The sequence below is a fragment of the Rhea americana genome, unplaced genomic scaffold (genome assembly GCF_003343005.1).
Source record: "Rhea americana isolate MKP2758 unplaced genomic scaffold, rheAme1 scaffold_3, whole genome shotgun sequence".
In the NCBI taxonomy this organism is placed as follows: Eukaryota; Metazoa; Chordata; class Aves; order Rheiformes; family Rheidae; genus Rhea; species Rhea americana.
The window spans coordinates 1137774-1151724 of record NW_028186423.1 but is presented as its reverse complement, the minus strand read 5'-3'; the positions used below and the strand labels follow the sequence as shown (position 1 = coordinate 1151724).

The window sequence follows — 13951 nt, the reverse complement described above, 5'->3', positions numbered from 1 at the left end:
CCCTCAGTCTATGAAAATAGAGGCAGATGAAATGTGACACGTTCCTTGGTCTATCAGCTGTTGCCATCATACACTGTTCTCCAAATTAGTTTTCTCCTCTTAAAAAGAAAAATGTCCATTTTTAATGTCTTYCTCTTTTCTATTTTCCCCCTCTTCAATACTCTTTCACCCTTCTCTTCTCCTGATCAAATCAAATCTCCTGATAGCTGTAAGTTGATGCCTTCRTTGCATGCGCTACTTGGTAAGCCTTTTCTTTGGTTGCCATTTAGCAACTCTGAGTTTCCATCTCTCCATTTTGGCTTCTGAAGCAGATGAAAGAAATTTTAATATATATACARGGAGACCATGATTTCTGCAGCCTCCTGTAAGATATGATTAACAAAGTTAATATAWTAGCTAGGTGACATGAAGTGGTGATTTAGTTGTAAATGCCATTTTTAGTGGCATRATTAGATGAGACAACAAAGCTCATCTGTGGAATATCCCAGGTAGTTAACGACTACAATACAATTTTGAAAAAGGAGAAATGTTGTTATGTTTTAGCTAGACATTTTCCAAATGAACCATTTCAATTTTTGCTTTTTTAAAAGCATTCTCACTCTGAAACAAAGTTCCAATTTCAATGTATTAAGGGAGAACTGTGAAAGAACTGAAGAAAACCCTTTATTTTGAATGCTTCAATCATAACGTTAATTTTCATCTTGGAAATTTCCCAGGTGTTCTAGGAGGACAATTTATCCTAAATTGCTAACTCCTCCTTTACAAGAATTCCACTACTGTTTTGCTGTTTCGTTTTTGTTTTCAGGRGCAATAAGTGACTATATAGGTGACTATATGTACACTTTCTCACCATGAGATAGATTTTTTTTATTATTTTATTTTTTTGTCCCCAGGTAAAATGTTTTCCTTTGAGAGTCAAGCACTTAAATAAGTGCTTGTTGCAAAAGAGAACTTTTTTGCTTYGTTCATCTATATAAAAATAAAAGACTTCAGAAATAATTTTTAGAAATGAAAACACAATAGAAGTTAACCTTTTCAAAGACAAGTGGGTCTTCCCCTGTGCTCAGAATTAACCAAACTCTTCAAACTGAAAAGTGGAAGGGAAGAGAAAGAATATAGTCTGCTATGGGCATTGAATTTTCTCCCTAAATTTTGGGAACTTTAGAAGATAAATGAATGCTATAGCAAGAGGTAGCTTATATTTCCAATATTACTATACTAAACCGCAATATCTTACTAAAGATGGTCTCTCCACAGAAAAAAAGGTTATTATATACAAACTACTGAAGCTTTATCACCAAAACCCAACAGTATCGAAATCTTTGTCCGGCACTWAAGATCAAAGATTCTCTTACAAGTCCATTTTAGAAATGTGTTTGTTAGGATGTAACTTCATTAGATCCTTTCAAATGGATATTCTGTACTGCTTTGYGACTGGTTTTACCTCAAAGAGAGAAATGAGTGTTCAGATTGCTTTATTAGTGATTCCACGCAACTCGTTCTGGGATTCAACTGTTTGCCTCCAAATGCTGTTTCAACAGCCCCGGACAAGCCCCAAACTGCTCTCCTGTGGATCAGCTGCRTGCCTGTCCCCTTCGTCACAGAGTCGACTCTCACTGCAGCTGCAGAACAGTTTTCAGACTGGGATTTTAAGGAAAACTGGCACCACCATGAGTTTCTCAAAATGTTGCCAGAGCCAAATTCACATAGGTCAGCAAAGCCCAAACTTTTTTAACATTGCCTTCACTTTCTTCTCCCCTTTGCCCTTCCCTGAGGGCTCCTTCACCTCTGGGGCTGACATGCTTGTCCCTCTTCCAGACCTTGTCCCCATCGCTTCCCCTAGCAGCTGTTGCTACCAGTCCATGCCCTTATTCAGGTGGGGTAGCACAGACGCTGTATCACTGAAAGGCCTTTGAGAATGGAGCATCTTAGGTAAGGCACAAGATCTGTGTCTTCTTCCTTGACCGGAAAAGAGTTATCCATCCTATGAAGAAATTTGCAAATGATAACTTGGGCTTTGTTGTACTACCATCTATTCAAGTTTTGTACACTGCTTTTCCTGCAAAGATTTTCAGGTCATTGTTCTTCTAGTGAGTTTTTCTCTTTCGTGCTGGAAGTGCCCATTTCTAATGTTGCGTTCTGGTAGCAATGTTATCTGATAACTTTTGGTACGTGGTGAGTCAGGAGTGTGGTGAATGATGACAGCAATTGACAGCTGGGTCCAGGTGGTCCGCACCCAAAGTCTCAGCTGCATCAGTCATCCCTTTGTGGTTGARACCATACTAAATGTAGTGTCAGAGTGGTTTGATACATCTTTGAAGGAAGGTTTAATTTGGTAAGGTTCTTTGTTTTAACTGTTTGTACACATTCACTACAAAGTAGTCATCTATTTCTGTCATAACAATGCCTCTAGGTTATATGTTATAGGTTAGCAATACTACTAATACTATTTTTCTGACTTCTTTATAAACAGCAGTTAGATGTTCCCCATGAAGAGTTGTTGTCTGATGCTTTGCACAGTGTGGAAATAGAGTTGAGAAAACTGGCTGAGATTCCTTGGCTTTATTATGTTTTTCAACCAAATGATGACGAGGTGAGTTTGATTAATGCTTCCTGTTTCTAATTGAACTTATTTTTATTTTAATAGGTGAAAGTAAGTTAGAATCCCTCATAATCTGGACGGTTTTGGTAATGATGCTGGATCCTTCTGTCTACTGTGAGCAAGCTTTTAAGCTTAGGACTTTTTCAGTTTTATTTCCTTTTCTGCATTTAAAGGTATTTAATGGTTATTTAATAAAAGAAACAAATGTAGAGCTAAATCCTGACATACTTCTTTACGGAAGAAAAATTTGGTCTTTGTCTTTGAGATTGGTTATAGATTACTTTCTCAAGTACAGAATTTAACCTTGTTGTTTTCCATAAGTTAAAGGTAACTGTGTCTGTCCTTTCATGCAGGATCCCCCTCTGGATTATGCTAAGAGAAACAACAGAAGTACAGTGTTTCGCATAGTGCCAAAGTTTAAAAAAGAAAAAGTCCAGAAGCATAAGACCAGCCCTCAGCCTGGTATGTGTTTTGACATTGCAAGAAAAATAGCATTTGGGGAGAATGTGATTTTATGTGCTTGTAAGATCTGAAATGGTGTACTCTACCTATGAGTAAAGTCCTGCCCCAGTCAAAGTGAAGGGCAACTGAACTGATGTCTTCATTAGCAGGAACATTTCTTTCAGTGTATTTAGAAAGCATGATTCAGTAGGACCCCAAGACTTCCAGGTAAACCAAGGAAATACTGCAAAAATTCATATAATTACTCTTTCATCAGGAAACAGGACCTGGTCTTGGCTGGTGGTTAAATTTAATTAACTCAGGGCAACACAAGCCATATGTAAACACATTGTTTCCCTGTGAAACTCCAACTCATGTTTTACAGATTAGTCTAAGAAGCTGTGCAATAGCTTTTATCACACTGGTTTAATTAACCAGCTATCCTTAAATTTCAGATTAGTTTTAGGGTTAGTTAGGCAGATCAAATGAAAAGCCACAGTAGTCAATACTGATCTCTTAAATAGAACTTGAACAAACTCCACTCTCCTCTCTTCTCACTGTTATCTGTGAATGTACTTCCTTAAGATTACATCCAGGAGTTAATCAGTGGTCAGATGTACTAAAACTATTTTCACATCTTGGTCTTTTAATGGCAATAGGTCAAAATCTGCAAAATCTTGCAGTTTTTAATTAGATTTCAGATTAGACTTCAGATTTCTCTTCATTCTGAATCTAACCAGCATTGAATGGAATTGCAAAACTGTAGCAATTGATAGCATAATCTATTATCTTTCAATAAGTGTGGTTTTACTCAGACTAATGTGGGCAACTAACCTTAGAGAACAATGTTTTACAGAGAGCTTATTAATGGCCTATGTAACATAGTAGCTTAAAGAATACTTGTTGCATTAATTAAGAATACTAGAAAATTTCAATTAAAAATGGACTTGCTTGCTGCCATTGCTATATCTGAGGTGTGATTTATATATTCATTTTACATGTTAATTAGTTATTGAAGGTTTCTCCTTCCCCTGGATGACTGCTAATAAATTAATGGTATAAAGAAAAACAACTTTAGCCTTTGTGTCACTGATCCTAAGTTGGTTTCATGTGAATCTGTGGGACATGAGGTTTTAAAGGCTTTATTGAAGAAACTGGAGTAAAGCTGAAAGCATGGCTGCAAAGCAAAGAACCCCAACTTTGTTTAGATACTTTCTTATGTTAATTGCTAACCAGTAACCTGCATGTAAAAGGAAATTGTCAGGTTTTTGCGGAAATGATACCTCTAACCTTTCCCTTTGCTAGCACGGCAATTCTACTCTGTTTCCCACTCTCTTTGGCCTAACCTTTGCTTGTAATGCATTTGAGCATGTAGAAATTAAGGGGGTTTTGCTCTTAACTTTGGTAGTTCAAAAATGGGGCACAGATGAAGTTGCTGCTTGGCTGGATCTGCTCAGTTTGGGAGAGTACAAAGAAATCTTCATCAGCCATGACATCCGAGGCTCTGAGCTTTTACATCTGGAAAGGCGAGATCTTAAGGTATTTCCTTTGTGCTACTTTTCTGCTATTGACCATTTTCTTTGACAAAACAACAACCAACTTTTCTTCTTTCCCTGCACTTGTTATGTGCTTGTAGCTTGGCTTTCACTGTGCAAACATGCAATAAACTAATACATGCTGTCTTCTGGCCTAATTTCTTAAATGCTGAATTGTACTTGCAGCCAGGAATATCTGTGATGTCAGAAATTTCCTTTTCTTGCTCTTCATATAGAATGATAGCATGATAACTTACTGCAGAAGGCATAGGAGAAACTCTTTTGATATCTTACTGACGTTAGCATAATATTATATTATCTTCAAAAAGTCACTGTTTCACCCTGGACTCATTAAACAGGATCAGTGTGGATCAGCTTATCAAGCTGATGGAAATAATTTTGAATGTATCTACTGTAAGGTCAACAGCCAAAAGTTACTTGAGGTGATTTACTCAAGTGTGACACTTGGATAGTTAGTGTGAGAATGAAAAGCCAACTTAATAAATTGCAGCACTGGACCTGTATGCATTGGTGTTTCTGTATCAAACCAGACTTTCTCAGTAGTTTTTATTATCCGTGACAAACCACTGCCTGATTTTAGCTATGCAGATTTTTTTTTTATAAAAAAGAAAACATTTTCTTTTGTCTTTCTGGCTGTCTAAAAGAGCCTAAAACTTTCTTCCTCTGAGGTCTAATTGATAAGAACTAAGTTTTGCAGGGAGAAATGTTACCTAAAAGTCTGAGGCTGTTATTTGAGGTTGCTGGTCTTTTTCAGGAATCACTTAAGTGCATCCATTATATGTAATAGAGACTATATCTTTGGGGATTCATTACATTACTTTTTCCAGGAACCCAGTGGTAATGAGTTCTTGATAATGTGTTTGCAACTGCTTTTAGCACATAAGAGAGGAAATAGGGTATTGTATAAATCACAAACATTTACGTTTAGAGTGCAAGTCATTATTCTACACAATGCAGTAGTCTCCGGATATAGGCAATATTTCRATACAGATATGCCATTTTTTCGTAAAGTTTCTCATGTAGTTTGAAGTCATGACATTATAAGGTAGTGCTTTATACTGTGAGACTTACAGTAGTGTGTAGCTAATACAGACAGCTGTGTTTGATATGATGTATTTAGCTGTTACATGTTATTGTACCCKTTGGTATTAGGTTGCATAAACTTTTTCCCATGTACGTTAAGTGCCTTTCTTTCAGGATACTATAAYCCCTCCATGCAAAAACTTAAAAATAGAAACCTGTCGAAGAAATCCACCACAGTGTTCCAGTCATAGGTGTTATACGTTCCTATTCTAAATGGGCACTGAGCAAATTTAAAACTTAAATGGGAAACTCGGCATCATGTGATACATTGTTTTGCTAAAAGGAAGAATTCCTTAAAAAAAAAAAATCACAGATTTGTTGAAATAAATGATAGTGGGAAAGATCAATGTTTAGCTAGGCACTATCTCTGACCAYAGACCATAGATAGGTACCATTTTGTATGCATGCCCAGAAGACCTGCACTTCAACCAGGTAACTATCTGCAGCAGTATATTCATCAAACTGTTAGCCTCTGTTCCTCAGGCAMATGCTAAATCTGCACAAATAAAACACCAACACAAAGGGTAATGCCCTGAAATTTCTAAAGGCTTGTCTTGGATAGAGCCTACAGTGAGACAAACTCTTCCTGACCCTTCTCTCTAATGCTCTCAGGAAGCATTTATGCATGTTCTAAATGCACTAGCACTGAGCACTAGACGTAGCTCAGGCAGGAATTGCTGTATGTAAGTTGCAAAAAGGGTAGATCCCGTGCTAACAGATGGCTGGCATCTGAGTTTTCCCATCTGTTTGTTAGTGGAGCCAAAACCGTCCAAAGCAGTGCTGTTTGTAACATTGGCCAGGCTTTTGGCCAAACGTGGGTTGTGCTCTGTGTAGCAATGCTGAATTGAAATAGCYGAGTTTAGAACTCATCTTGCCCAATACATACGGGGCATGATCTCTGCAGGCAGCCAACTAASGGTGGATCAGGCAGGCTGTGCTTTTCTGACCACTGACCTGAATTGATGTCAAGACATATAATATGGTACCTGGGAGATGAGGAACATGTCACAAGCTGCCCTGTTAATTTGTCCTCCTTTTGGTTATTGGGATGTGTAGATGAGTCTTTGGTGCTTTTGTGAGCTATGGTCTCTCTGCAGCCTCTCCTTCAGTGCAAGCTTTGTGCTTCCTAACAGACTTAGTGGAATTGTCATTGATTCGCAACCTCTTAAATCATGTGCAATAGATTTCCTTCCATTACCTTTCATATCTATACCAGGAAAAATTGTTGTCCATTTTAATTGGACCCCCTGGGTGCACCTTTCCTTCTATGGTCAAAAATAGAGATGAAAAGCAGTGGGGATAAGGATTTGATGAATCTTTCCTTTCCCCCACATCACTGAAGTACATCAATACCTTGACTGAAGAACTGAATGCCTGTAGTTGTATTTCTGCATTGCTTGTGGATCTCATTCTCAGTTAGTTCAGTATGTAGCAACTGGCAAATGGAGAAGACCTCCACCTGGAACCAGAGACCTTTTCATCTACCCCCTCAGTAATACCCTTTCTCCAATCTCCTGTATTTAAGGCTATCTTAGAATTGTACACTGATGTGATTTTATTTTCCGCAAGTTAAGGATAGGCAGTGAATTTTAAAGCGTGCTATACAAGCTGGAGACAGAGGGCTCATCCTGATTCTTCTTCTTTTTTAATTAATCTTCTTTTACAAGTAATCTCATTGTAAACTAGCCTCTTATTTTGCTGAAGTTGAAGACAAGCTTGTTCCTAAGCATGCAATTTAGTAGTAGTCAGAACTGCAACAGGTTTGATAGGGCTGGGTGGTACTTACCATTCTACTGTCTTCCTAGCAGTCCATGGAAATTTAGGTTTTTTTGCAGAAATGGTTTCCACATCTTTTGGCTTTTAATGAGCAGTGAGAGTTAGGCTTAAAGTCTGTGCCAAGAACTGTGGAATTTCATCTCTGTGCTTTTCAGGAGGATTTTTTTTAAAGGATTTGTTGAGAATTTTTTTTTTTTTTTTAAGATTTGTTAGACTTCAGGCATAGTTGAAGTCTTTTGACACTGGCAATGTAAATCAGGGAGATTACTAATCTGGAAGATGTTAATATTAAGGACTCTTTATGTAAGTTGTTTAATAGTATTAGATTTTGACAAAATCTGTGAGGTAACCTAGAATGAATGGTTTCTTGTCCAAGCAGACTGATAAGGGCTTTATTTATTTTTTTTCTTTTTCTCTCCAACTCCTCTTTGGGAATATTTTTAGCCTTACCTTAGATGGCAAACAGGATAGGGAGAACATACGGAAAGGTGATCCTGTAGTTTTAAGGCTATAGCTGGAGGAGAGGGAGGACTCTTTCCTTGCTCAAACTCTGGCTAGACTTCTGTCTTCATAACCTTATTTTGAGGAAATGAAATTTTTGTTATCTGATATCAATTAAATAGGGGCAGATTGTATAGTTTATGATGCAACTAATGCATGMACTTCTGGAGATCTTCCTTTTGTGAATGATACGTGATACGCTGCTGTTGCAAATCCTTTCACTTTGAGAGAATTTCTGCAAATTTTCCTGTGTCAGCAGTAAAGTGAGAAAACTCGATAGCTTCTAGTATATGGAATGTGTAAGTGTTAATAGACTGATTTGGAGGAAATTATACAAGCATAAAAATTCAGACTTTATTTTATCTGTTCTGTTTTTCCCCTAAGTGTGGCAGAATGTAATGAAAAATTGAGGTAAGGACTTATTGTTTTGATCTAAATTACAGTAACTTCAATGAGAATGAAAAGAAAACTGAAGTTACCTCTGTAACACAGGCAGTGTTGGTGAGATTTTGTAAAAGTTGATGAAAAAGTGACCAAGTTTTCAGGAAAATTTCATAATAATATTCTTTCTTCTGTGGTCTTTGAAGTCTAACAATACCTCACTATGCTGCTTATCTAACAGAAGTTCTACTCATGGAAAATGTTTCTTTTGAAGAATTTGGAAGTTCTTAACCTTTAGCATGTGGGCTTCTTGTGGCTTGGAAAGTATCCTACAGATTTTCCCTATATAGAACTTCATCCAGATAGCAACTGGGATATTTCAGAGAGTTGTGTGTATTTTAATTCATTGTAAAATTAAGCTTATAATAAGAAAAAACATTCTCCACCTTTGTATCTATAATGATAAAACTTGCTCTCTTTGTTGGATGAGTTTAACAATTACTACTTACATCAACTCTTCTTAATTTAAAAATTTGTAATCTGCTTCTGAAAAATGAGGTAATCRTGCATTAGCTGCAACAAAATATAAAATGATGTGATGTGAAAAAACAGATTTTTCAGATAGGTTTATGAACAGCAGTAAGTTGTCCTGAAAGTTTAGTTTTGGGCCTTTTGTAAATGCATCTTGAATTCTTTCATTTTGACAACTTTGTGCCAAAGTACTGGAAAGAATGGTCACGTGTTACAGCATTGCTCATTTTCAGTCAAAGATAAAACCAGCATTTTTCCATCTTTCACCTAACCAGAATTCAGACTTGGCTCTTTGAAAATTAATCCACCTGTTAAATCTATGCTATGTTTCATTTATAATAAAATAATAAATTCATGCCTATCATACCACCTCTTTTTTTCTTTGGAGAAATGCATAAAGAATTGCATGCTAACACCTTTAAGTAATATACAGCGCAGATTTTTCTGAGGTTTCTATGGATATGGAAAGGTAGATACAATCTTTTTGTRCAAACTATGTAGAGTGTTATATATGGCTTTACTTTTTAGTCTGTATGAAAATAATTATTTCAAGCTGTGTCATCCACTCCCTTTAATGTCTTTGTAATGGCAAATTCTCCTATTAAAATGAAAGGGTTTATATTTAGAAGAATAGATAGTGAAYTTTACTAAAAYATTCTTTTATTTAATCACAAACTATTTACATAAGGTTTATTCTACAAATAACTAATACTTGTGTATGCCGTTTTATTTAACATCATTAACCAGGGATTTCAAAGAGTTTTTCAAAGCTAGTTTATACAGATAAGGGAAGCAGAGCTCCAGAGAACCGAGATGAAAATTTGCTGGCGCAGTTGGGGATTATTAGCACAGCTGGGGTTCCCATTCTGCTKCTCTGACCATTGGACTAGTGAAAATTGGAAAAAGATGCTACTAAAGCTTTTTATTAATACTGAAATAGGTTTGATGTAAAAATCTATTGTCTACTATCAGTCGTATGGAGATGGGTCCCAGAAACCAGTATTAGAAATATTTTGGCTGATATCAATCGCTTTGTAGCGGTGGCTACACCACTGCGTGTAGTGGTGGCTACAAAGAGATTTGCATTTACCCTTTTCCATGTTTCTCTAGGATGCGGCTGTCATGTCTCTCAGAATTTCTTCTCTAGCTCTCTAATCATCCAGCATACCCATGTAAGGAGACTTACCTTTATAGAATGAAAAACATATGCTTACCCTTATCTATTGTTCTCTGAAGGGAAGTTGTCCTACATGCCTGTAGACGTTACACCCACTTTCCCTTGAGAAACTGGGGATGTGTGTGCTGGTTGCTGAAAATAGACATCATAGGGCCACAAATCAAGTAACGTTGCTGGACAGAAGCTCTAATCCATMACATCCTACCAAGCTGTTGATCGCTGTGTTAGAGAGGAGGGGGAGCTTGTTCTTTTTCTCCAGAAATTGTGCAAAGCATTCATAGTTAGCAGTCAAGCAAAAGATACGTTTTTGAGAGATATTGCAGCGCCCTGAGTTGTGATTATTGCGGGTAAGTAATTTTCTCCCTGCAGGACAGAGAGAGATTCGTTGTATGCTGTAAGCTAGTTTCTCGTTAGCAGTACTTGTTAGTGCCCCAGAGTCTTTTGTTAAGTTGATGTTAACAAATGTTAAGTTGATTGCAGTAAGCACATTTCTAGATAACTGTTGCATAGCTAGATCATAATCATCGTCCTTTTGTGTATTTGGTAAATAAGCCTTCCTTTTTCTTTCTTCTTTTTTCTTCTTCTTTTTTTTTTATTTATTTATTTATTTCTGTAGGACCTGGGGATAACGAAAGTGGGCCATATGAAGCGAATTCTCCAGGGAATTAAAGAGCTCGGCAAGAACACCCCTCTGTCTGAAGCATAATTATGTTGGTGCTCTCCCTAGAGAGAGAGGGGAAGTTGCTGGAGAAGCAAAGCTGTTACAGGCACTTAGCTGTCTTTGTAGTTTACTGCTCGGAAGAAAAAGCACTGATGTGTTTGTACAGGCTAACTAATATCTCCGAATTCTTGTCTGGTGAAGAGCTTGTTGCAAGAGTATAAAAGGTTTTGTGCCAAAAAAAAGAAAAAGGTTCCGTGAAGAYGTTTTCTTGGTGTACAAAGACCAGTTTGGTTAAGCACGTTTGGATAAATTGATTGGTATATGGTGAACTGCACTGACTGGAAAAACATAACTAAGAAATGATTGCTTTGCTTACATGCAGCTCAGTATGCCTCTCTTTACAATGCAGCAAGATAGCAGCGTACAGCGTGAGGTTACCTGTCGTCCTCCCAGGCGTAGCTGCCCTAACGCCTCCCGCGCAGGCGACCGAGAGCTGGCTCTTCCAAGGTTGAACGCGTGGGACTGGCGATGCCTCAGGTACCTCGCGCTCCCCGGCCACGCGGAGCGGTGACAGATACCTTGTTATGCCATGATCGCAAGCTGTAATGCATGGTGTGCCTGCCTGACCTGGCTGTTGTTCTGTTGCATGACCCGTCTGAGACTTAAAACACTTGAACAACTTTTATATGGGTTTGAATGAGATTTAATTTATTACTACTTGAGTATCTCTCTTTTTTTTTTTTTTTTTTTTTTTTTTTTTAAGTTTTTGTCACTTTTTTTTTTTTCAGTGTTTTGTTTTACCTAAATGTGTTCTACGGCGAAGGATGTGTGGGTGTGGAAACCTAGCGTTTGTGCCATATTCAGCAAATTATATGCATTATATATGAATGAAACACTGTACAGATAGATTTTTAAATATACCATGTACAGAAGGTATATCAGGTAACTAACTTATGAGTATTTTTGAAGGACTGGTACCTCACAAAAATATCAATTGGCTTCCTGCATGGAAAATTATAAAGAATTTCTCATGGTGCGTTAATGTAGTTAGTCAGTGACCTTAAGCATTTGTAGCATATTTGAACTTTCAGGAACTAATCATTTTATTTATTCTATTGTTCAAAATGAGGGTTGAAAGATTAATGAAACTTTTTTTTAACATGAGAAGTAAATCCATTTTATTTAGCATACATCAGAAAAATTTTGAAATGTAGCAGCTAATCTGATTTTTGTGAGGTAAGGTTTTGTTCATTACTAATTTACTATTAATTTAAAATTTTCTATGTATGCATTCAGAGGCATTGATTTGTTTCTTGTCAATACTCTTATACTGGTAGATTATAAAAATTAAACAGATTCAAAGGTTTTACACTATGCATGCAAAGATGAATCACATACAAGATAGTAATTCATGAGTCTAAACTGGTTAAAAATGAAAACCATCTTTGTTTAGAAATTGCATTAGAACAGAGTTTATAAGATTATTTACAGTTTACTAAACCAAACATAGCTTCATAATTGAATTTCTGGTTAATTTGTCACAAAGTAGTAATCTATAGAAAAATAATTTGCATATTTCTAGAGGTTAGGAAACTAAAAGCTATTTAAGTGTTTGAGGTGAGATGATATTGCACCACATGCCTGAGAACTTGCACAGAACTAATATCTCCCTGCTGTATCTAAGAATGTGTCATTCCAGCAAGAGGAGCTTGACTTTACCTTTTTTGTCGTTGTCAATTCTTACAGGTTAAAGAGTATGTTAATATGTGTTTGGTTTGTTATTGGACAATAGAGTGATGCCTCTGTTTTTTCGAAAGCTTATTTTCCCCATGTAAAGGGGACACTGTCAAGTACTGCATCCTGGTTTTGCCCTCCCTTTTTTACGAGTATGATAGGAATTGACCTTTGGAAAGGAAGATGTATTCCTCTCATTCTTCTGTTGCGAGAAATTTTACAAAGGAGCAAGGCAGAGTTCATTTATATCCAGTCGTCCTGCTGTGTGCTGTTGCTGCTCATGAACATGAACCRCTCTGGGAGCCTTGTGGACATAATTGATTATTCTGGTGTACAAACAGAAGTAAAAGGCTACGTTCCATTAGGTTCGAGGTCAAATCCTCCTCCTCTCTCCCCTAGATCTATTTGCCAAGTGACATTATTTTCATGCTGTTGTATTAAAAGCATATACAAACAATGGAAAGATTTTTTTTTTTTTAATGTACTTGACATTGACCCCTTTAATGATGTTCACATGGCATCTGTCAAGCCTTGATAAGTTGTATTTCCTTTCTTCTCCATGTTTCTCTGTAGGCTACACTATATTTTAATGTGTGGCAGCATTGGGATATATGGCTGTTATGGTAGACTATGCAGTTCATCTTCCCAGTTATAATTCATGAAAGAACTTTCTTTACTTTCCTAATTGCAGGATAAATTCTCTCTAAAAATTTCAGTCTTGTTACATGTAATGCATTAAGTTGGGCTATAGAACCAAATTTCTTAAGGCCACACAATGACTGCGGTAGAGGTCTACAGTGAGTATATTAAAAAATGGGAGCTACTTTTAGGCAGAGAAGATGTCCAAGTGTTGTTTGTGAAGCAACTTTCTTACGACACTCCTCAGATTACCTCAGTATAGGACAACTTTGTACAGTTCAGTTTTTCTAAATGACCACCAAAGAATTTAACTTTGATTGTTACAAGCAAAGGGGGTTTTTAAATGTGCAAGTAGAAAAAGTATTGTAAACATCATTTATGCTGTATTTAATAGACACCCAGGAGAGCAAGTTTTATGCAACTCCATGCCTTAGACTAGTATTGGGTATCAATTCCAAATGCATTCGACAAGGGGGCTCAAAATATTTTATGGAATTTCTCCACTGAGGTCATGGATTGTAACTTGGTTTAGTGATGTGGTTTTTCTAAGGAAAGATTTTTGAACACAGTGTTACCATTTCATGATTACTGTAGATTTCCAAGTATTTGTTTTTTTTATTACTGTTGTAAAAGCCCCCGCTCCTACTGTTAAGGACTTGCATAATTTCATTTTTAATAACTTGAATTCATTATAATTTAATCCCAATGGCTAGAATGTTTCAAAGCATACATCCGAATATTTCAACAAAGAGAAGATAAACAACTCCCATAGAAGTGGTTAGTATTTTTTTTAAGAAAACTCCTAATAGTTATGCCAGTACAATTTTAGAGCCTGATTCAAGACACTAAAATCATCAAGTCAAAAATCA

The 13951-nt window shown here is 36.7% G+C and overlaps 1 protein-coding gene across 5 annotated transcripts in view; it reads left to right on the top strand.

Moving 5' to 3' along the window:
* The window catches only part of DGKH (diacylglycerol kinase eta), an 81392-nt gene extending 69930 nt beyond the window's left edge, over nucleotides 1-11462 (top strand). For all 5 annotated transcript variants that reach the window (XM_085309457.1, XM_085309458.1, XM_085309456.1 and 2 more), the window contains 3 exons: nucleotides 2474-2593; nucleotides 2956-3064; nucleotides 10665-11462. In XM_085309457.1, the coding sequence (XP_085165583.1) occupies nucleotides 2474-2593; nucleotides 2956-3064; nucleotides 10665-10717 (282 nt within the window). In that variant the 3' untranslated portion in view covers nucleotides 10718-11462. The remainder of the gene's footprint in view (nucleotides 1-2473; nucleotides 2594-2955; nucleotides 3065-10664) is intronic.
* Nucleotides 11463-13951: the final 2489 nt, after the last annotated feature.